The 23445-nt window shown below is 36.7% G+C and overlaps 1 protein-coding gene across 13 annotated transcripts in view; it reads right to left on the bottom strand.

Moving 5' to 3' along the window:
* The window catches only part of DYRK1A (dual specificity tyrosine phosphorylation regulated kinase 1A), a 152448-nt gene that overhangs the window by 53641 nt on the left and 75362 nt on the right, over positions 1 to 23445 (bottom strand). For 5 of the 13 annotated variants that reach the window (XM_057504521.1, XM_057504549.1, XM_036899214.2 and 2 more), the window contains one exon: positions 17498 to 17592. The exons of the other annotated variants lie outside the window; for them this stretch is intronic. In XM_057504521.1, coding sequence (XP_057360504.1) covers positions 17498 to 17510 — 13 coding nt within the window. In that variant the 5' untranslated portion in view covers positions 17511 to 17592. Of the gene's footprint in view, positions 1 to 17497; positions 17593 to 23445 lie in introns of those variants that run through there. 13 annotated transcript variants of the gene reach the window in all.

Here is a 23445-nt window from a genome sequence, read left to right as displayed (position 1 = left end):
AGGGGTTACGATGGCTTTATTTCATGAGGGGGACAATGTCACTAATGATCTATAACAGTACTTCTCAAACTTTAATATGTTCACAAATCACCTTTGAATCTTATTAAAAATGCAGGTTCTGATCCCGAAGATCCAGGGCAGGGCTCCAGAGCTTATATTTCTAACAAGCCAGCAGATGATGGCAATGCTGCTTCGACTATCATCTAAACAACTTAATTGTTCACCTTAACAAGAGAGCTATTTTCCAGCTAATGGAAGTAGCAGATAATCGAAAAACAAGCTATATTCTAACTAAACAATACACTATAGCCCCCACCCACAGATTTACCTTCCTAGATTTTTTCTTTTATTTTTAAAGATTAATACACATTCCTGTGCATAAAGGTAGTATGATAGGTGACAAAGAATCTGATATCCTTTTTAACATATACTGTTGGTAATCTAACATGGATTAATGAGAAATAGCTTTGTTTTTCACTTGTGGAACTTTTTTAGCTATTTAGCTATATGTATCATAACTATGGTAACCTTAGCAGTTATGGACCTAATAACAGTCACTGTCTCCTTTCTTAATTCAACTGCTATATGTGAAATCCAGAAAGATACTCATTTAATTTCCTCCCACAATGCCAAAAAGTATTTAAATATCCATTCATTCATTCCTCTTCCATAATATCAGACTCCAAAAAAATAATCTAAGATGGGAATTTCTTTGTCAAGCTAATTTTGTAATTTAGCAAATCACCATGGCTTTTATATTTTCTAAGTTTCCATCTTCCCTTTTAACTCAAATATTAATGAGAAAAAGGACTTAATTCATCCTATAATAGAGATAATAATAAAGTACTAGGTTGAACTATATGAAATTGCTGATATTAGACCTCTGGCCTACAAAACAGCAATTTCATATGGTAACTACCTGATAACTACATTATATATAATATTTATTCAACTAAATTATAATTATATATAATCTTTATTCAACTAAATTAAAAATTAGCTATAACATTTTAGCCCCAAAATATACAATACATATTAAGTTTCAGATGTTGTAATTTAATGATGAACTTACAATATTTAATTCAAAATTATCTTCAAAATCATTATTTGGACTTCAATTCCAAAATAGTATTTTAAATTGCTGCCAAAGAGTGCAGAAGAGAAGATGGAGAAAAGTATACTGGGAACTATCTGTACATACCACATTCTTCTGTGCTGTCTAGCTATTTTTTACCATGAGCATGTTTCTGTGACTTTCCAAAAGTTCATGTAAGTTTTGTTGATAAATAGTTTATTTTAAAAATTAAGTAGCTTTCTCACTTCAGTCAAGTTACTATGTTCCAACAGGAAACTCTTAACAACTAGAGACCATAACACTAGTAGAAAAAGAGGACTGATTCTACAGAGAAACATTCCATGAACAGATCTCAGAGATAAGGAGGATGGTTAAGACCCAAAAAGGTAGTGGCAAAGAGAAAATATCAAATAGAAGAGCATGGAAGAACACCCTGATGAAAATAAAAACCATTTATTTATTTGTCTCTAGTAGAAGACCCAAGTGTAAGCCCACTTGCAGCTGACTTAAATTTTTTGTTATTAATATGCTGACAGGGGACCACCTTTGGGACAGTATTAATCTACATTAGGTTTTAAAGAGAAAGAATATTAAAGAACAAAAATACATGAAAATAATTCAAGTTAATTAAAACTACGACATCCAAATGTTGAAACTCACATGAGGCCAAGCTATAAGAGACAGAATTCCCTAAGAAATGGAGGGCAACCAAGTTTAAGTGGGAAGAAACCTGCAAGGTCCCTAGCAACAAGACATACTCATAATAAAGGAGAAGAAAAATGTTAAAGGAATAGCCAGCTGCACTTTCAGTGACAGCTGGATATAAAGGTACACTATTAAGTGGGTAACTGAATGTTAGTCTATGCTTAAGTTCTGTTCACCATGGTATCTATCATTAGTACCAAGGACCAGTGCCTGGCACATGGCTTGCATTCAATAAATATTTGTTTAATTAAAGAATGAACTGAGTCTGGCAGAAATATTTAGAATAGAAGAAATGGTTGGGAAGGGGAGGAAGGATCTGAAAGGGATATGGATGAAAGAAGTATTTTAAAATTAGGGGCTCACAATCATAAATGAAGAATAGTCTAGTCATTAACACAGTGCCTGGCTCCACAGTAGGTATTAAATAAATATATATTGTATTAAAGTGAAACTACTGTATAATTCTGTAAGCTACCTAATAATAAGGACAAATGCCATCTATGACACAATAGAATGCATGTGTACATACACACGTTTTAACTAGCTAGCCAAAACAGTGTCATTTGTTTAAAAACATGATGAAATTGCTCATGTAAGACCTAAATACACACTCAGGTTTCTCACTATGGAATACTAAATTCATGTATTAAATTGTTACAAATAACAATGGGACTGGGATTTTTTAAAATGTATTTTTAAAGGCCTACATCAGACTTACTTTACTCTTCTGATCATTTCTGAACACCTGGGTCTAAACTACCCCACTCACCATAAACAACTATAAAGCAGATCCAAACATATGACATAACTGTTTCCAGACATTGGACAACAGGCAGTGCAGAACTGAGATCACTGAGAAAAGGGAAACAAACTTAGTGAGCTCCACAATTACCTCTGCTTTCTATCCTGAGACAAAATGTCCAGAGTACAATGTAGGGAGTAGAGTCCCAAAAAGAACAGTGGTTTCACTGAACGGGGGAGCCTGAGGTGAGAGTTCACGGCTACTGAATATGCTGGAATCTGTAGGGTAGGCAGCAAAAAGGGAGCTATACAGAGGAGGAGCTCCATTAATCTGTACCTAAGGGTCCCCTTGGCTCTTTGACTAAGCGGCACAAGCAGTGGGCAAAGGTCCAAGAAGCCAGGCCAAGAACAAGTGCCAGGGAGCCATGAGGCAGACAATTAACAGAACTCACACAAGCATGGGGGACCGTTAGTGTTCCAGTCAGCCAAAGACCGAGAAACTCTGATAAACACCACAGATATTCAAGAGACCCAGAAAATCCACGCGTTAGGAGGAGAGCTAACCCGGCCCTTACAGTCAAGGCTGCTTTCTACCTGTGCTAACAGAGACAGAAACAAACCCCTCAAAGATCAAGATGATCTGCAAGTTAACTGTCTGCAGGGACAACATTCAACACTTTTTAAAGGAGGACAACAAAACCCAGATTACACAATGCAGGAAAAAAGAACCATGAATGTACAACTAGCAATACATATTAACCAAACTGAAAACAAGTATAAAATATAGTGGAGGAAAATATAACCAAAACCTCTGCAACAAAATTAAGCTAACATTTCTGTCTGAAGGAGGTATCGAAAGGGAAGGACAAAGTGGAAAGAAAATTTATGAAGAAGTAATAGTCAAAAGTACTCCAAATTCAATGGAAGGTATCAACCCACAGATCCAAACTCAATGAATCCCAACCAATATAAACACACACACACACTCTCTCTCTCCCCACCACCACACTAAGGCACTCAACCAAATTGCTGAAAACCAACTATGAAGGAACAAATTGTAAAAGAAGCTGGAGGGGGAAAACACACATTTACACACAGGAGAACCACTGACTTCTGATCAGAAACCATACACAACAGAAAAAAAATAAAGCAACACCCTCAAAATGATTAGTGAAAAAGACCTTTAATCTACAATTCTATATGAACTGCAAACATCATTCAAAACTGAAGGCAGAACACGTTCCAGACAGATGAAAGTGAAAAAATGTGTCAATAGTAGGCCTGCACTTAAAAAACATTCACATAGTTACAAACTTCCAATTACAAAGCCAAAAACTCAAGGGGACGAAAAGTACACAGTATGGAATATAGTCAATAATATTGTTAATATCTTTGTATGGTGACTACACTTACCATGGTTAGCATTTTGTAACATATATAATTGTCAAATCACCAAGTTGTGTACCTGAAACTAACACTGTATACCAAAAAAAAAAAAAAAAGTTCACAGCTCACAGAAGGAAAATGATTCAAGAAACACATCTACCAAAAGGAATAAAGATCACCAAAAATGGTAAACAGAGCATAGTAAAGAAAATGTATTAAACAGTAAAGACACTTTTCTTATCAGTATTTTTAAAAGACAATTGTTTAAAGCAAAAATCAGTAATAATGTATTGTGGAGTGTAGAACATATATAAAAGTAAAATATATGACAATAGCACCAAGGACAAGAGAGACAAAGTGTAACTTAAGGATGCATGTGGTAAGCCCTCAAGCAAGCACTAAAAAAGACAGATAGATACACAATTAGATTCCAGAAAATCTTAGTTAACCCTACAGTAAATGGGTCCGTAACACTTTCAGTTACAAAAGGCAAACCAATTCTTACAGTTAAAGTAAGAGGTCAAGAGTTTATTTTAGGTAATATCATCTAGAACACAACAAAGATTAAAATAGTCACCCAAGATATAGCTGCTGGATTCCACATATTATTACACTGTATATAGTATAACATGTAATATGGGTAAGTTTATATCCCCCAATATTCTAAAATTATACTTTTTAATAACAAAAATAGAGCAGATTAATACTATCTGATATTTTATAGGTTATCAGTAATCATGAAATTTCCAAGAAGAGAAAGAGGTATTTTTTCTTACAGTATTCATAATATAAAAATGTTTAATCTTTAATAAACGATTTAAATAAATATGTTCCTTATTTAGGAGGAAACAACATGTCAGGAGTCATGGGGGAGAAGGGGAAGGCTTGAAACAAAAGACAGGTATACAAAGATATACAATGTCTCTAGAGAAATTTTAGAAGTGAGATTAAATGTTTTAAGAGGTAAGTCTCATCACCTGAAGAAAATGAAGGTCAGTGATTCTCTCAGCCTGGTAGCTAGTTAGTGGCTGAGGACAGATTTGAAATCTAGGTCTACCTCCTAGCACAATAATGTTACTAAAATGTAAACTTTGCCCAGAATGCCCAGTTTCCTCCTCCCTGCTTTGTTCGCTACCGAATCCCCAGGACTGGAACAGTGCTCAGTGCACAACAGAAGCTCCCTGAGTAATTACTGCCTGAGTAAGTGAATGAATAGTATATAAGAGCACAGCATTTATAATGTGCATCTGCCATTTGTGAACTGAATCTGCCATTAAGAGATGTACAGAAATGCCAACACAAAATAGATTATTAATACATTGCAATAAATTAAACACACAAGCTGCTGAATTTTAGGTATGACTGATAACTGATTTTAAATGACTTACAAACTTTTGAAAGCTGAAAATAATACTTTATTGGAAAAACTAAGCACTAAAGAAAGCAAAATCTTTAACACAGCAATTCAAATAACAGTCACTTGTACAAAATGCTCACAAACATGCTTCTGAGGCAAGTGTGAGGCAATTACAATAAAAACAGTTTATCTCCATGATTGTAGTTGCATAATCCTTCCGGCTTGTGTTTTAAATTTATATATTCTCTAACCTGCCCACCCCACCCCACCCTACCCCAGTCCTTTGGGGGAACAAAAAAGCAAACTTGTTTCTGGTATAAGTTTAATTTTTGATGATGTTTCATGAACAGCTCTGTAGAGGGGCAGAAAAGGATGTCTTCTAGGGACTTGCAAAATCCAGGGAATAGCACAAGGGAACAGCAAATGAGACAATACTTACTAAAGCAGATTTTTCGGGCAATTGTCAGTGTCTTAATACAAAATCTAAGTATTGATATAAATAGAAAATCTACTTACATGAATTTCCTTCTAGCAAAGTATCAGAATAACACTATTTATTTAACAGGTAACCAAACAGGCTAAACTGAGACCAATCCCTTAAAATAAGAAAAAAAAATCTACTGCCACTGTGAAAATATCTAAATCTATACAGGAGAGTGATGGTTGCTCTATCAGGTATCCAAGTTAATACCAAAGAAAATGAGCTGATATTTGGGGTCCTGACTAGACGACTTGTATAAATGCTAACCACTTACATAACTGAAGGAGTCACACTTTCACTGTAAAGTTTAACCTCCATTATAAAGCTTTCAAAAGTTTTACAAAAATAACATTAGTCAGTCAAATTAACAAATTATAATGGTTATAATAAAGAAGCTAATTCTTCAAGCAAGCTAAGAAATTATCATTCAGATTAGATGGTAAACCAGATCCTGAGTTCCTAGTGTCTTTTAACAAGAGGAATGGCAACAGTGGCCATAGAGCTCAAGGCTATCAGACAGTCTTGATTTCAAAGTTGTCCCTCACACTAGAACCTGTCAGATGCTATATCCTTATTGAAGGTTGAGCAAATACAATTGCCTGAGATAGGGTAAACAGTAATCAACAGCACATGAAACAGTTCAGCTCCAGCCTAACTGGCAACACATGTTAGTGAACTAAGCGAATGTCACTCCTGTTATCAGTCAGAAGATGGGTTTCATTCACTTCTTCGCCGATCAGTCACCTGTGGGACAGGTAAAGTGAGAACACCGGAACAACCCAGGCAGGGTGACTACAGGTCTCAAGCTGCTCATAATCACCTTTGTGAAGCCCCACGGTCCCAGGCCCTGCTTTCTCCATCTCAGATTCCTCTGTAACATGCAAATTTCTTATATTCATTTACAACACAGGTACGATGAAAAATACATTTGGACAGTTCAGCTTGTTATACAGAAATACACCTGACTAGGATTTAAGACCTCCTCTCACTTACCTTAGCACTAACATAAATACAGCCTAGCGACAAACAAGTCTGTTTCCTCATACATGAAATGAGATGATTCATCATCCTGTCCAATAACGTAAATCTAAAGTATTCCTTCCCTTGTAAAATGCCATGGATCTGAAATGCTACACAGATCATAGCCAAAGGAAAGGAAAGACTGTGCTCAAAAGTCTCTGTTTAGAGCTTAGAAGACACATATTAATGAATAGTGGCTAGATTCTAACTTAGTTCCTTTTAAAAATATCTACATTATAAACACAATAAAATGCTATTTATTTAAAAATTTTTAAATGTTGTGTAAAACTTGCTCCCTCCCCACACCCTGTTCTAGGATTCTCCTTTAGCTCTCCTGACCATAACTTTGTCAGGGCCTACAGGCACACTAAAGTTGCTTTCCAAAAACCTGAAAATACAAAAAGAAGAGAAATGATACATTACAACACATCTAAAAGCTGAAATATTATGAAGCCATTAAAAGCTGAACATTGCCTGTAGCTGCCTTCCTCTTGAGGGGAGAGTTGTAAGTTAAACTTACAACATACGCAGAAATGTCACCTACCACAGGCCGCCGTCCCCTTCAACTATGCCACAACCATGCCATTTTAATAAGTATCTAAAGATGCTACTAAGTTTCAGGCACAGAAAGTTTCTTTGGAAAGAAAGTTGCCTCAAGCCTTCCCTGACCTTTACTTCTGCCTTCTCCTAAAACAGGCACAGCAACAGCAGCTGAGGGGGGAAAAATTAACTTTCCCCTCTCCTATACAAGACAGAGAGGAGAACCATACACATCTTCCTCACTCTTTTTTAGTTCTAGCTAAGCAGCTGTTAAACATACAAGATATTTTTAAATCAAGTTAAGTACTTGGGTACCTATATTGAATTGCAGCATAATACTTAAAATTATCCAATGAGGCAATCATTTGGCTTTGATGCCAATTAAAACTGTATATTTACAGGGATTTTCCATTACAAAATGCCCAAAAAGCAAGATATTCCATCTGACCAAAGACATTTTTAAAGGTAAGCATTGAATGAACTGTTAAGTGTTCAAAAAAGATTGTAAAATTTACTATAAAAAGTACCTCTTCATTAGAAGTATATTATGTAGCAAAAAAACCCCATCATTTTAGAACTCATAATTAGTTTTCCCTCTTCCATAGCTACTGTGAGAAAATAGTTAAAATCTGCACCTGAGTTCTATACCAAATGAAAACAGTCTGGAAAATGTTACTGCCCAAAGTGTTATGCAATACCCTTACTCCATAAAGAACACTAATAATACAATTTTAAAAACTAAGATCTGTGCCCCCGCCCAGGGAAAAAAAAAAAATCAAGCAAAAGATACAATTCTCACAAACCAAGAGGTGTACAAAAAAACTTTTCAAACTCACTACAAGTCAAAAAGTAAGTCAACAAATCAGTAACAATGAGATTTCACTTTTACCTCTCAAACAAGCAAATTATTACAAAGCAGACAGAATACCCTCAATAACAGGATGGATAAAGCAGGTTTCCATCACCCTTTGCCAGAACGCTGAGTAGTTTTTCACAACTGAAGAAAAAGTAATAAAAATAAAGAGTAGTAACATTTGTTGAGCTCTCCATTCCCTGCCAACCTTCCTCTAGTATGCCCTTATGCCCACAAACGCCCCATGAATTAGGTGGCGTTATTACAGCCATTGTTACGTTTTACATAGAAAGCAAGAAACCGAGCAGCACCACCGTGGCCCCGGGTGTGGTGGCCCTGGGCTCCCAGGCCCACCACCTGGCCAGTGGTCGCACCTGCAGAGTCCCCTGGCACCACTCTGAGCAGGACCTCAGAGAGGAGGAGTGGGCGTGCTGAGACACATGAGAAGCACCTCCTAAGAGACATGACTGTTGAAGCCCTGTGAAGGGAGATGAACTGAATTAGCAAAGAGAAGACACCGGGACGAAGAAACAGCACCCTGTTTGAGGACGCCTCTTCCCAAAACAATCTGCTCGAATTGAGGTGAAAACAGGCAAGTGGTTGACTGTGGCCAAAGAGAGGGGAATTTAAAAAGGAGTCCAAGAACAAATAAACCTCACATCAAGTTTTACAAACTACCTTTAAAAAAAAAAGAAAAAGCCAGTTCTCTAGTATCCATGAATGTTGTGAAGAGCTCACAAAAATGTCCTGAGTAAGACTAGAGAGAGCAGCCTCCTCTGGCCCAACCTCCACCTGCAGGCTGGCCCAATGACGGTCCCTCCCTCAGAGGCTCTGGCCCTGAGAAGCAAGCACCCTCCTGCCTGCTCTCTCTAGCACACCCTCTGCTCCGTGGCACACTACACAGCCTTCATGCTTCATCTCAGCAACCCTCTCATTTCTCTTCCCAGTAGTAGTGCAAATGTCACCTCAAGTTTGGCTGGAAAATATGGAGTATAGACAGGAGTGGGTTAAGGACAGAAAGGCAGCCTGGGCCAAAGGAACTGCTAGGCTAAGGACTTTGAATTTTGTAAAACAGGTCAGAGGATGCCAGAGAAGGTGTGCCTGGAGTGACATGACTCCAGTTGTGTTTTTAGTTACAGCAATAAACACTCTGGAGTATCCATATTTCAATTTTGTCACTACCTAGCTACTATGTGACTTTGGGTAAGTTAATTAAATCAGTGCCTCCCATCTGCAGAATGGATTAATAACAGAACATAAACGTCAAGACTATTATGAAAATTAAAGAGAATGTTTAAAATGGTAGCTGGTCAATAAATGTTCTAATAGTTAAGCTTATCATAATAGAATTGATGTGTAATATGGTCTCAAACAGGGAAAAACCACAAGCAGACATCAATTAGGGGCTTATTTTAACAGTCCACACAAAGGATTGTGAAAGCCTTTAATGTTGGAAGAGAAAAGGGAAGAGACCTGCGAACAGACCCTGTGAGGGTGAAGTGGCAGGACTTGAAAACATTTAAATATGGAAGATGGGAGACAAGATGACTCAGAGGTTTCACACCTAAGTGACTTAGAAGACAGTGGTTGACAATGAGAAAATCAGAGAAGGGCACTAGGTTGAATGATGAGATCTCCCTAAAATGTATTACGATTTGAACTTCAAACACTGCCTCCTAGAGTGTCTTGGCAGTTATCATTTTGTCAAGCATACAAGAGTTAAAACTGTTGAAAACAGAAAGGAAAAAAGATACAAGAACAATAAAAGGAGACGGAAGAGAGTGTGGCGGAGAAAAGAAAACTGGCCTGCGGAGTGGAATCCCAGGTCTGAGCTCAGAGGTGAGCGACGTGACACAGCAAAAAGACAGGTCACATGTTCAAACAGCCCTGCCCAGGCCCACACAGGAGGAGGACCACTACCTTTCTGGGGCTTCTTCAAAATACATACATCACTCTCCTGTCTCTGGGGCTCCAAATCATGTCCTGGGAGGTTTCTTAACCTGCTCTAGACACGGGGGCAAAGCAAAAAGCTGAACACTCCTGAATGACCATTTCCACATTCACATACAGCTCTTTGACACTGTTCTATTTGCCTGAGCAGGGCACAACTAGGAATCTAAGGCTGTCCCAAAAGCCAGAGATCCCACATTTCCCAAGGAGATCAAGATCACATCTCTGTCTATGAGAGGTGCTCATCTCAATAGTCAGAAGCTAACTTACACCGTCAATGCGAGTACCTTTGTCATCATTCAATTTCCTGTAAAACCATCTAGTTTTCCTGAGCACATGATCATAACTTTTAAATTGTTTTAGATGTTACACTTTTTGAATCCCTGAATGACACTATAACTGGATATTTTATCCCAAATAATAATGAGATTAAAAATTTCAACATTACAACAGTTGATGTTTTCTACTAACTCTATGGGTATATTCATGATTTCTACTTATTACAATACTTTTTAAATGGTTTTTGAAAGTTTTATTTACAACATCAATACCTGAAAACATAAGGTCTTAACCTCAAAATTGTGTTCAATTTCTCAGCCTTCCTTTGTACAGATTCACTTTATCAAATAATGACATCCATCAGCACCGAACTACTACTGACAGAGGTTCCTCCTCGAACAGAACTTTATTATTCAAAATAACACAACAGACAGTCCGCCCCGTGACAGGAGAGATGACGGAAGACTGTTAAAGGACTCAAGTATGTCAGGACTGAGGGACAACTCTGGGAAAATAACCTCAGTTTATATTCATACACGTACAACACATCATTTTATAAAATTCTAAATATAATCACAATGTGAAAAATCAGACTCAATTAAGTTAATTGATCCTTTGTTTTTTAAGTCACTAGGAAAACCAGTGACTTAAAAGACCTTACTTTAAGACTTCTAAAATAAATCTCAACTAATACCTCGAACAAGGGGAAGGAACAGTTATAACAATCAACTGAAGTTTATGCTAACCAAATTGGATTTGGGTCTCAAAATGTAACTGAAGAGTATGTATGTCTTCAAAGGAGATGAGAGAGCAAGACATGCCTCATCCTCTCTACCTGCATCCTCCCAACCATCTCAGGGGCCTTCCTCCAAGTATTAGTGCCTCTGTCTCCTGTTGATTTCCGCCTCTCACTCCCAGTGCTGACAAACTCATAAGCATACTCTATTTTCTGTGAAAACAAATCCTTCCTTAATTCTACATGCCTTCTTCCTTTAACAACCAATGCATCTTCCCATTCATTCAACAAATATTTACTTAGCCCCTGCTATGCTCTAGACCTAAGCTGCCCAGTACAGTAGCCACTAGTCACAGGTACCTACTGAGTGCTTAAAATGGCTAGTTGGAACTGAGATCTGCTGAGAATATAAAATACATGAGACTTCAAGGACTTGATATACAAAAAAAACAGAATGTAAGATATCTCATTAGCAATTTAAATTTTGAAATAATATTTTTGGGTATATTGGGAGAAGTAAAATATACTGCTAAAATTAATGTTACTGTTTCTTTTTACAGGAGTTTTTAAAATTGTGACTCCTAGACTGACGAAAATTAGGCTTGGGGTGGCTTAATGATTGTGCATTGAGCATTGACTCCCCTATACAGAATTTTATTGTTGTTAACAACCATTTGATCAATAAATATGAGAGATGCCCTCTCAAAAAAAAAAACAAAAGAACAAAAAAACAAACAAAAACAACAACAACAACAAAAAAAAAAGTACAGACTTCCAATTGTAAAATAAATAAGTAACCGGGATGTAATGTATAGCATAAGGAATATAGTCAAAATATTGTAACAACTTTGTATGGTGATAGCTGGTAGCTAGAATTATCATGTATATAAATGTTGAATCACTGTGTTGTACACCTGAAACTAATGTAATACTGTGTGTCAACTACCCTTCAATAAAAATAAAAATTAAAAAAAAATTGTGACTCCTAGAAACTTTTAAATTATGAAAGTGACTTACATTGTATTTCTGTTGGACAATGCTGTTCTAGACAAAGTTCATAGCATTAAAGACATAAATGTGAAGATGATGGGAAAAGTCTCTGGCCTCCTGGAGTTTGTATTTTATTTCTGGTGGTGAGAGGAACCTTCAGACAATAAACAAATGAATTTGATAATATCAGAAGATAATTAGCATTCTAAAGAAAATAAAACAAGAAATAGAAAAACTGCAGGGGGAGGGGGATGTGCCATGCAGTGTCTTCCTCTTCCCCTTCCCATAGCTTACAAAAAAGAAAGCAACCAAGTTTCCTCTCAAGTACAAACTCAAATAGACTGGCAGCGGCTGTCTGGAACACTTACAGATTCCAAGGCTAGCTTGGGCCTCAGCTGGAAAGCCCAGCATGCTCTATTAGCCATGTCTGCCCAGGCTGAAGAGCAGACAGACACACACAGAGACTAACATTCTGTGACTCTGGCCTCAGGAATGTCTCTCAGATCTGCCTGCTTATTTCCATACTCTTTGTCAAGATCTTAATTCAGAAGAATGATGAAGGATTGGTTCTAGAGTAACGTTCCTTACCCAGTCTCTGTGCCTTCAGTTAATTCTCCTCACTGCTAGCAAAGTTTGCTTCCTTAATAAGTTTCACAATCACCAAGACTTTAAAATACCCAAAGCTTTAGGTTTAAGTGTTACACCTCTCTTGGCTCATGCCCACCAATCTCTCCATCTCTCCACCCTGTCTGCCCCAACACACACACACACCCCTTCTCCCAGCTGCAATGGCAGTACCTGGGCAGAACCATTCCCACTGTCTAGAATGCTGTCCTTGCTCTCTTTTCTGTACCTAAAAATCTTGAACTCAAACTTTAAGAAACAGATCTAATGTCATCTTCTCTAGGAATATAAGAACACTGGAAGGAAGGACTGGTCTAATTTGTTTGTATGTTCACGTAACTACAACAGTGTGAAGACTTAAAGTAGACACTTAATAAATGAATGGGTGAATGAATTCCCTGCCCACAACCCTTACCCCCTAGTCTGGGTAAGATATTCCTTCCTAGCTGCTCTCTCATCCTGGGCTGAACTATTAGAATGCTTCCCCCAACCTGTATTAAAATGATTTCTCTGCTCACTCACTGAATTACAGGCAGGCAAGATGTCTTACCTCTTCTATGCCAGCACATAAAGACACTCAATAAATATTTATTTAATGAATGAGTGAATGAACAGATATTATGAGACAACAACATGCCTAACTCAATTGACAGAGAGGGCAGCTGCAAACCTGAGAGATTTAATGACTTGCCCAAAAAGGTCAGTGGCAAAATCAATATTGGACCTATTATCTTACACCACAACACGGGGCTTTTTCTTCTAATGAAAAGGTCCTGAAGTAGGTACTCAGTATTTTTTGATCACTCATTATCTGAACACCCACCACAGTTTGTGGGAATCATGGAAGACAAAAAAGCCTCATCTTCTACTTTAAAAGCCGAGCAGTCAAAACATTCACTCTTCCTTTTCCTTGGTAACTAGCACTCTGCTAGTGACCAGAGTTAGGACAGTCAATTGTTCCTGGCTCTGTTTAAAATCTTGAGTTATCACCCCAACAAGGTGCAAGGACCATGAGAGCACATTCATCACAAGGAAGAGAAAGGTGAAGCCCACACAGTAATTTGCTGCCACTACCAAGAGTGGAAGTGGCATCCGAACCAACTGGGTCTGTAGCTCAACCCTGGCTGTGTGTCCTCTGCTTAGTTTCCTGGCAGAGTCTCCAACCTTCCAATTAATTCTGTGGACTAATGTATAGCCTTCCATTAAATTCATTTTTTGCCCAAGTTAGCCGAGGATGAATTCATTTTCTGCATCCAAAAACCTTGACTGTCACACCTAAATGAATAATGAGGGACCCGCAACCAAACATGGGGGGAATGAGAAAAGCAACAATGAAAGCAATAATTACGTAGACTAAGATTGTGGCCAATGGAATTATCAACAGAAGTGATTTGTGGTGCTACTAAGACTGATCTATAAAAAATCTCCCGGGTGTAAGCCTCCACACTCTTTCTCAATCCAATGACTGAATGCCAAAACCCAGGTGACACTTCACCTGTATATAAGTAAGGGAAAATGTTCACCATTTGGTCCCTGAGTAACTACAGAGCAAAGCCGTTACCCCCCAGTGTAACAGTCACTGGGATTTGACATGAGCCAGAAATAAACTTTTAGATTTAAACCACTGAAATGTTAGGTATATCTTTTATACCACTTAGCCTAACATAATCAATACAGAAAATACTATTTACCTAGAAAGGTTAGTAAACATTTACAAGAAATGTCATGTCCCAGTCTGAAAACTGATCACATGTATACCACTTATCACTAGTAGGGATCTGGACTAACACAAACAAAACTACCTCCCAAAAGTTAAGAAATGTGTTTTTTGGTTTTGAGAGTGTCGACTTTTTCTTGCAAAAAAGATAACAAAGTACTGGGTGGGAGGGAGAAAAACTAATATGACTCTTCAAATCAAATAATCCCTGTTACATATATAATACATTAGTCTCCTTTGTTCAATAACTGAATCAAAGAAAACTCAGTATAATAATTTTTTCTGGAATAAATGACCTATACTAGAAGCTTATTAAACCTCATTATTTTTCTACAGATTTTCATTATGAAAATAAAGTTATGTTATAAAAGTGCTGCCTACTCAATAGCTCCCTTGAGAAACTTTCAAAAATACACATGCCATCTCAACATCTAAAGATTTGGGCTCATTCAAATTTAGAAGAACCAACTGCATTTTTGTATTTCATTTATATATATTCACTCAATATCCATATACAAATTCACATATATTCTGAGTTTTATTATTACCTTTCCAAAGATTATCATTCCTTGAGTTTTTTTTTTACTCACTCAAACACTCATCCAACTTTAGGATGAAGAAATATGAGACAGCACTGAGAAGACCCACTTGAATCACCAACATAGATGCAAACACACACATGGCATCTAATGATGGAGTCTAACCATCATGTTTTCTATTGCTATTATTCTAAGAGAGAAAGTAAGCCAGTAATGTCACACTAGTGAAGTTTACATTCATCCCAATATTTCTTCTGTGTTTTGGATTGGATGAGAATAGAAAACAATCTCTCCATCTATTCAGCACAGAACTGACACATGACCCAAGACTTGAGTAAATGAAGAGATACACCATGTTCTTAGATGGTAAGTCAATATTATGTACCGTTAACAGTAACACAATATATTACATTATTAAAAAGACCATTTCCCCCTCAAATCAATATAGTCAATGTAAAAAAAGATGTGGGTTCATTTAGGTCTGAAATGGGTACCAGACACCAATATTTTTCAAAGATTTCTCAAGTGATCTGATAATGGGCCCTTCCACTACAAGAGAATTTTGACTAAAACTTGTAAGATTTAAAATAGTGATGATACCGTAAAAATGTCTTAATATTTGGCATGAAAGCCTGATTTTAGAAATCTACAAGGTCAACCCATCAACTGATAGGAAGGCTTCTATTAAAATCACTTCTAAAATTATTTTACATTAACATTATAAATATTCAATTGCACAAGTCCTATTCTTTGTATTTTGTGGCACCAAGTCAGTCAAGAAGAGGATCACCATGTTAAAGATGATGATCGGATACAGTTTTGTTTAATTATTGGGTAAAAGAGAGTATTTAGACAGAGAGAAAAATCTATCTCAACAGCTCTTAGTAACTAATACTTCTGAAGAATGGAACTCTAAATAGGAGCAATTTTATCTCTTTTATACATTACCTTCTTTGTATACACTTTTATTTATCACTTTAATACACATTTTAAAAATCACCACACACAATGCATACTTACTGAAAACACCACGAATACTCTTCTAAAAGCAGAGCAGGTTCCCCACTTCAAAGCAAAGATTACTTAGTCACTTCCACCTTCTGAATTACCTCAGTGACCCTACACCTAGAGAATGGAAACTAGCCACTCCACCCAAAGTTCCAACCATCTACCAACTCTGTTGGCTACACATATCAAGCTTTATTTTCTAGTTCTGCAGTTGAACCGTATCTTCAAGTAAAGTGGGTGCCAAGGTCTTGATCGGGGGTCAGCCAACTTTTTTTTAAAGACAGAGTGTGAACATTATAGGCTTTATGGAGCACATAGTCTCTTTTGCAATTAATCAACTCTGCCCTTGGAGCACAGGAGGACCTACATACAATACATAAACCAAAGAGTATGGTGGCTATGTATTTATAAAAAAAAGAGGTAGGTTGGATTTGGGATCTTGAGGCCTCAGAGGCAGCTAGGTTAGTGTGAGCCACCCTGAAATTATCATTTACACACACACACACACACCTGACCCTGGAATAATAATGCGAGTATTAGGGGCGCTGATCCCCTGACCCCTGTGCAGTTGAAAACCCAGATTACTTTTGACTCCCCAAAAACTTAACTACTAATAGCTTACAAATGACCAAAAGTCTTACTGATATATCAATTAACATATATACTTTGTATGTTATTTGTATTATATACTGTATTCTTAAAATAAGCTAGAAAAAAGAAAACCTTTCAAATTGTCACAATATCCAAAAAAATCTTCCAATATATTTATTGAAAAAAAATCAAACATTTAAGTGGAGCCATGCAGATCAAACCTGTGCTGTTTGAAGGGTCAGCTATACGTACATACACAACACACACACACAGGCTGATATATTTACATATTATGTATTAGTAAATAAAAAAGCTTATATACTTACATATTTATCTAGTACATGTGTTACTGTCTCTTTCACCCCAACTTAAGTACAAGGCCCTTAAGGATGGAACTGCTGCTCTACTCACTGACACATCTTTAGTGAATGGGCACAATAACGGCACTCAAAAAATATCACTGCCTGACTCAGCTAATTCACCTCATGAACGTAAGTTAGCAAGGAGGAGGGGGACGGGAAAGCACCGATTTCTCCTTAGGTCAGCAGAGAACTATGACATGCACAGCTCTGCTTCTGTAGTCAGATGGTGAGTACCTTCTCCTCTCCCCCCGAAGCCATCACTGTCACTGACGAGGAGGACAGTGCTAATGATGAGGAATGGTTGCAGGACTAGTATCAACCAGTGGAGCAGTGACTCTCATCAAGAACTGTATGCACCAGAATCACAGAAGGAGCAGCAAGGGAGCAAAGCTCCCCAGGCCTCTCCTGGATACTGTGCTTCACTAGTGGGAAGCAGAGGTACCAGCCAGAACTTCCTGCTCTGTCTCCAGTGACCGTATAATAGGCACTAAGTAAATACTGCATTAGAAAGAATAAACAAATTCCAGCCTCAGCTCTACTTACTCAGTGTGACCATGACCTTCTCCAAGGTTCAGCTGCCCTTCTTGGAAGGGGGGGGATGATAAATCATTCCAACAACTAGGAGAGGTTCACACAAGCTAAAACACATGAACATATTTTATAAACTCTAAACCACCACACAAATTCAAAGATGAAGGATTTGAAAGCTGCCTTCATGTTATGGATTCTCAAATGTCAGGACAGAAATATTTTAACAGCTGGAAAGTAATGCCAATTCTCCCATCAATAAGTTTACTGAATAGGAAAATAATGTCAATTAAAATGTTACCCCCCCAAAAAAAAAAAAAATTCCCCATGGCCCCAAATAGACTATTTTCATCTTGAATTTTTAGAAGTGCAACTTGTTAGCTTTACTTCCTGAGTTGCACTTGCTGCAGTGGGTAGTTAATAGTAGTGCATTTAGATCAAGGTGTTTTAGGAAAGTTGACACGCCTTTGTCTTTCAGATATTATAATACTTAGGACATGGTTAAAAAGCAAGTGCACACTGCAAGCCATGTTATGCAAAATAGTGAACTGACAGGCCTAGTGCTCAGGAAAACTGTGTTTCAAACTTTCAGTTGTAAAATGCTCTTCCGCATAAACTATTGAGAAATATAGATGTACATATGGGTCATTCAAAAGGATTTTCATCAACTAAATTTTCCTGCACATTACTACTTTCTTAATGTCACTGACATTGACAGAAAATCAACTCACATTTTAAAAGCAGGGAAGACCTTACCACCAAATGAAGGATAATAGTAACAATGCAAATACTGAGAAGAGCAGGGCACTAGGAGCAGGGCACTAGATTCCCACCTATTCGTTGGCTTCATGACAAGATGGACAGTGATCACAAATGACTGATCTTTTATATAGAGCTTCCTGGGCTTTCATGTGGACAACTGTCATTCCTCTACTTCAAGTGGGAAAAAATGTTAAGTTGTTCAGGATACAAAAATAGATTTGCGAGATCTTACACATGACTGTGGTTGGCACTATAAACTAGAATATCCCACAGACACATGTGTCTGTCTGAAACAAGTCAAATGAAGCTGAAGTGAAGCACTCCTTTGGAGACCATCCTTGACCTTCCTAGCAAAACACCTCCCCCACCTCTATTTGTTTAGATGTTTATTGTGTATCTCTATCCATTAAAATGTAAGCTCCATGGAAGCAAGGACTCTGTCTTAGCCCACTATCAGCCACTCTGTATATAGCCAACATCAAGAGGAAATGTTTGACACAATAAATGATCAATAAGTACTGTTGTTTACCTCACATAACAATCTCATTTTCTTAAACTACCTGACATCTAGTAAAATATCCCTTAGTTACTAACTGCTCATAAACAAGTCCATGATTTTTAGGTAAACATTCTGTAAACTGTTCAAATTTAACAGAATTGCTTTACTTTCCCTACATTTATTTAACTCCTACTTCTAGAATGACAAATGAGAATGGTGTTCTAACTTTATAATAGTATCACAGTTTCCTAATGAAAGAAACTTAAACATACTAAATAAGTGAGTAGATGTAAAGAAAAATACTAGAGGCAGCAGAGAGTAGTGCTTAAAAGCAGACTGTGGAGTCATACTACTTAGGTTTGAATTCCAGCCCCACTGCTCACCACCTCAGGTACCTTTCCTAACTTTCTGTGTTCCCCTTTCACCAGTTAAAAAACAAAACAAAAACAAAAACATCCTAGTGTCACCCCCAAGTTCTCCAGCTCTCTCACTCTTCCTTTAGACATTTTCAGGGTCTCACCTGCCCAAGAAAGCTCTGCTTTAGACTCTCCTGTCAGGCCCTCCACCCAACTAACTACTCATGTTCCTGCTGTCTTTCAAGGTGAATCAAGAATCACTGCTATCAATTCATTATTCATTTCTGGCTTTTCTGTAATCTAGAATTTCTAACTCAGTGTCTAGTTATTTTATCTAGAAGTAAACTAGTTTATCTCCCCCGACCCAAAAGAAGAATGCTTTTGTCTTACTTCCCATGTCTATTAGCAGTACTCTCCCACTCATCCAGGCTGGACACCACACTTCTTTAACTCATCCTCCTCCACCTTGAAGGACCTATCATTCACTGACTTCTGTCTAGGGTTCCTTAGAAAATGCTTTCATATCCATCTTTTGTCTCCTCTGTTCTTTTACCACATAATCTTCACAGACAGTAAGTTCCATGAGAAGAGAGGCAGATTCTGGTATTTTCACAGGTCTATCTATTTCGAACATCTAAAGAAGGTTTCCATACTTGCCTAGATTACTGTAATCATCTCCTACATGGTTTCCCTGATTCCAGATTCCTAAGCCTCCAATCCTTCCTAAAGTTATTAATCTTTCTTAAAATGCCTCATTCTAACAACTTGTCTGCTCAGACACACTCATTAATGTATTCAAGTCAAGTGACCACTAGTTATCAAGTACTACAGGCAGTACTGAGGAGGCATGAAAGAACTGGGGCACAACTGCAGAAACGAGTCCTCACCAGTTCTTCACAAATCTGACAGGTATGTGCAAGAAATAATCATGTAAATACTTGTAACAAAAGGCACAATACAAATACCTGATAAACAGAGACTAATTCTGATTGGTAAGTGGTTTTTAAGTAAGATAACCAGAGAGAAGAAAAGGGGGCATTCCAAGATGAGAGAAAGAACATAAATAGGTCTGGGCAGGGGAGGATGTTACAGGTTTAACTGTGTCCCCTCAAAATTAGCAAGTACTTCTGAATGTGACCTTATTTGGAAATAGGGTCAATGAAGACATAATTAGTTAAAATAAGGTCATCAGAGTGAGCCCTTATCCTATTATGACAGCTACCACTCTAAGAAGAAATTTGGGCACAGACACAGTCCTGTATACAGGAAGAACAGCATGTGAAGACGGAAGCAAAGACCAGAGTGACACAGCAGAAACCAAGGAATACCAAAGGCTGCCAGCACACCACCAGAAGCTAGGCAACAGACACACCAACCAGAATTGGAAGAATCAAGATAAATTACACATGACACTTATCTTCTCAGTAGTGAGGAATAACACTGTGCTGGTCTCACCTACAAAATCTTAGAATCAGAGTATGACCCAAAAGATCAAATTATTTCCATGTAACTCAACTGACCCATAAAAAGGTCAAGAAAAATTTTAGGAATATAAAAATATTCAGTACTCAACAAAGGAAAAATTCACAAATGTCTGGCATACAATCAAAATTAGCAGGCATGCAAAGAAGCAAGAGAACACAACCCATAATGAGAAAAATCAATCAATCAATCAATCAATCAATGGAAACTCAGCCAGAACTGACATAGCTGTTAAAATTAGCAGATTAAGTACATTAAAGTGGGTACTATAAATATATTCCACATTTTCAAATCGTTAAGTGGAGTCACAGAAAACATTTTTTAAAAAACACAAACTTGTACAAATGAAAACTACAATGTGTAAGATTAAAAACACACTTGATGGGATTAATAGATTAGACACTGCAGAAAAAAAGACTGGTGAACTTGGAGATACAGCAATAAAATGTATTTCAGAATTCTGACTGCTCAACTGAAATTGGCTGTCAAAACAGAAAAAGAAACAAGAGAGACAGAGAAATTAAAATAAAAATAAACATTCACTGAGTTCTGGAACAACCTTAAATACCCTAATACACATGTAACTAAAGTTTCTGATACAGAGGAAAGGGTGAACAGTAAAAATTTTAAAACAGTAAATTAAATTTTTCCAATTTTTATAAAAACTACAAACCCATAGAACCACAAGTTCAGCAAGCCCCAACACAAGAAACACAAAGAAAACTACGCCAAGGCACATCATAATCAAACTGCTCAAAACTACTGACAAAAAAGAAAATCTTAAAAGCAGCCAAGAAAAAGAGACATACTACATGTAAAGGGACAAAGATAAGGTTGAAAGATTTCTTGTAAGAAACAATGCAAGCAAGTAGACAGGAGAGCAACATCTTTAAATTGCTAAAAGAAAAATGCGTCACCCAGGATTTCTATACCCAGTGAAAATATCTGTCAAAAACAAAAGGGAAATAAAAACATTTCACATTATGAAAGGTGAAGACAGAGTGTGCCACTCATAGACCTGCACTTACAAAAATGTTAAAGAAAGTACTCAGGATGAAAGAAATTGAGACCAGATGTAAACAGGACCTAGGCAAAGGAATGAAGGGGCATCAGAAAAGCTAACTTAAGAATTTTTCAAATTAAACAAAAATAATAATGTAGCATGGGGTTTATAATATATATACAAATATCTATGAAAAAGCAGTAAAAAAAAGTAGTAAAATATTAATGAATGTGCCCTACAGGCAGGTCAATACAGTACATGTGAAGTGATGTAATATCATCTGAAGCAGACTGTGATAAGATAAAAGCCAATCACTAAATTAATACATGAGTTAAAATGATTAAGCTAACAGAGAAAAAACTCAAGTCATAAAAAATACTCTATTAATCCAAAGATGGTAGAAACTGGAAAAGGTGAATAAAGTGCAGATGAGATAAATAGAAAATACAAAGCAGCATGATTTGAACTGAAAAATACCAATAATCACATTAAACGCAAAAGGTCTGAACACCTCAATTGAGAGGCAGAGATTATCAGGAGGGGATGGAGGAAGAGGAAGCAAGATTCAACTATATATTGCCTATAAGAAACACATTGTAAATATATAGACATTAATAATGTTAAGGGTGAAAAGTTGAAAAAAATGCATCACGCCAACACTAACCAAAATTAAGATGGAATGGCTGTATTAATACCAAACAGAGTATATTGCAATCCAAAGACTGACAAGGAATGAAGGTCATTTTATGACAAAGATGTCAAATCATCAACAGGACATATTCATCCTGAATATACAGGCACCTATTAGCAGAGCTTTAAAAAACAAAGGGTAAAACTGATAGAACTGTGAGGATAAATAGACACAGTTATATTAGGAAACTTCATATCCTTCTCTCAATAACTGACAGAATAAGATCACAGAAAATCACCAAGGATATAGGAACAATACTATTAACCAACTAGACCTAATTTACATTTAGGGAATACTCCACCAAAGAACAGCAGAATACACATTCTTTTCTTGTGACACAGCACATTTACCAAGACAGACCACATTACGTGTCATAAAAAAAAAAAACCTCAGTAAATTAAAGTGAATCATGTCATACAAGTATACTCTCTCATAACAACAAAAATAAGTAGGAAAGCAGAAACAGATATATGGAAAGTCTCCAAATACTTTAACTTTGCCACCCAAAAACTTAACTACTAATAACCTAGTGTCGACCAGAAGCCTTACTGATAATATGAATAGTCAATGACCACATATTTTGTATGTTACATGAATTACATACTATATTCCTACAATAAAATAAGCTAGAAAAAAAGAAAATGTTTTTTTAATTATAGCATATCTCCAAAAATTTTCCAATATGTTTATTGAAAAAATATACATATAAGCGGACCCACACTATTCAAATCCATGTTGTTCAAGAGTCAACTATACATGAAAATGTGGGGGTTATAGCTAAAGCTTTACTTAGGGAAAAAATTATAGTGCTATGCACCTGTACTAGAAAAAGAAGAAATTCTCACCTCATGACTTCTGCTTTCTACCTTAATAAACTAGAAAAAAAGTAAATGAAATCCAAAGTAACAAAATAAAGAAAATAATAAACACACAGAGTAGAAACCAATGAAATAGAAAACAAAAAAACAAAAAAGTCAATGAAACCCCAGTATCTTTCATCAGCATACAATGTAAAAATTCTAAGGAAAATTATAGTAAACTGCATCCAACAATCTAAAAAAAAAAAGGACAACATATCATAACCAAGTGGTCTTTATTTCAGTCATGTAATGTCAGTTTAGCATTCAAAAAATCAATGTAATTCATCAAATTAACTCAAAAGAGAAAAAC

The sequence above is a fragment of the Manis pentadactyla genome, chromosome 1, assembly GCF_030020395.1.
Source record: "Manis pentadactyla isolate mManPen7 chromosome 1, mManPen7.hap1, whole genome shotgun sequence".
Lineage (NCBI taxonomy): Eukaryota > Metazoa > Chordata > Mammalia > Pholidota > Manidae > Manis > Manis pentadactyla.
Note: the sequence above shows the minus strand (reverse complement) of the source record. Positions and strands in the feature narration are given on the sequence as shown.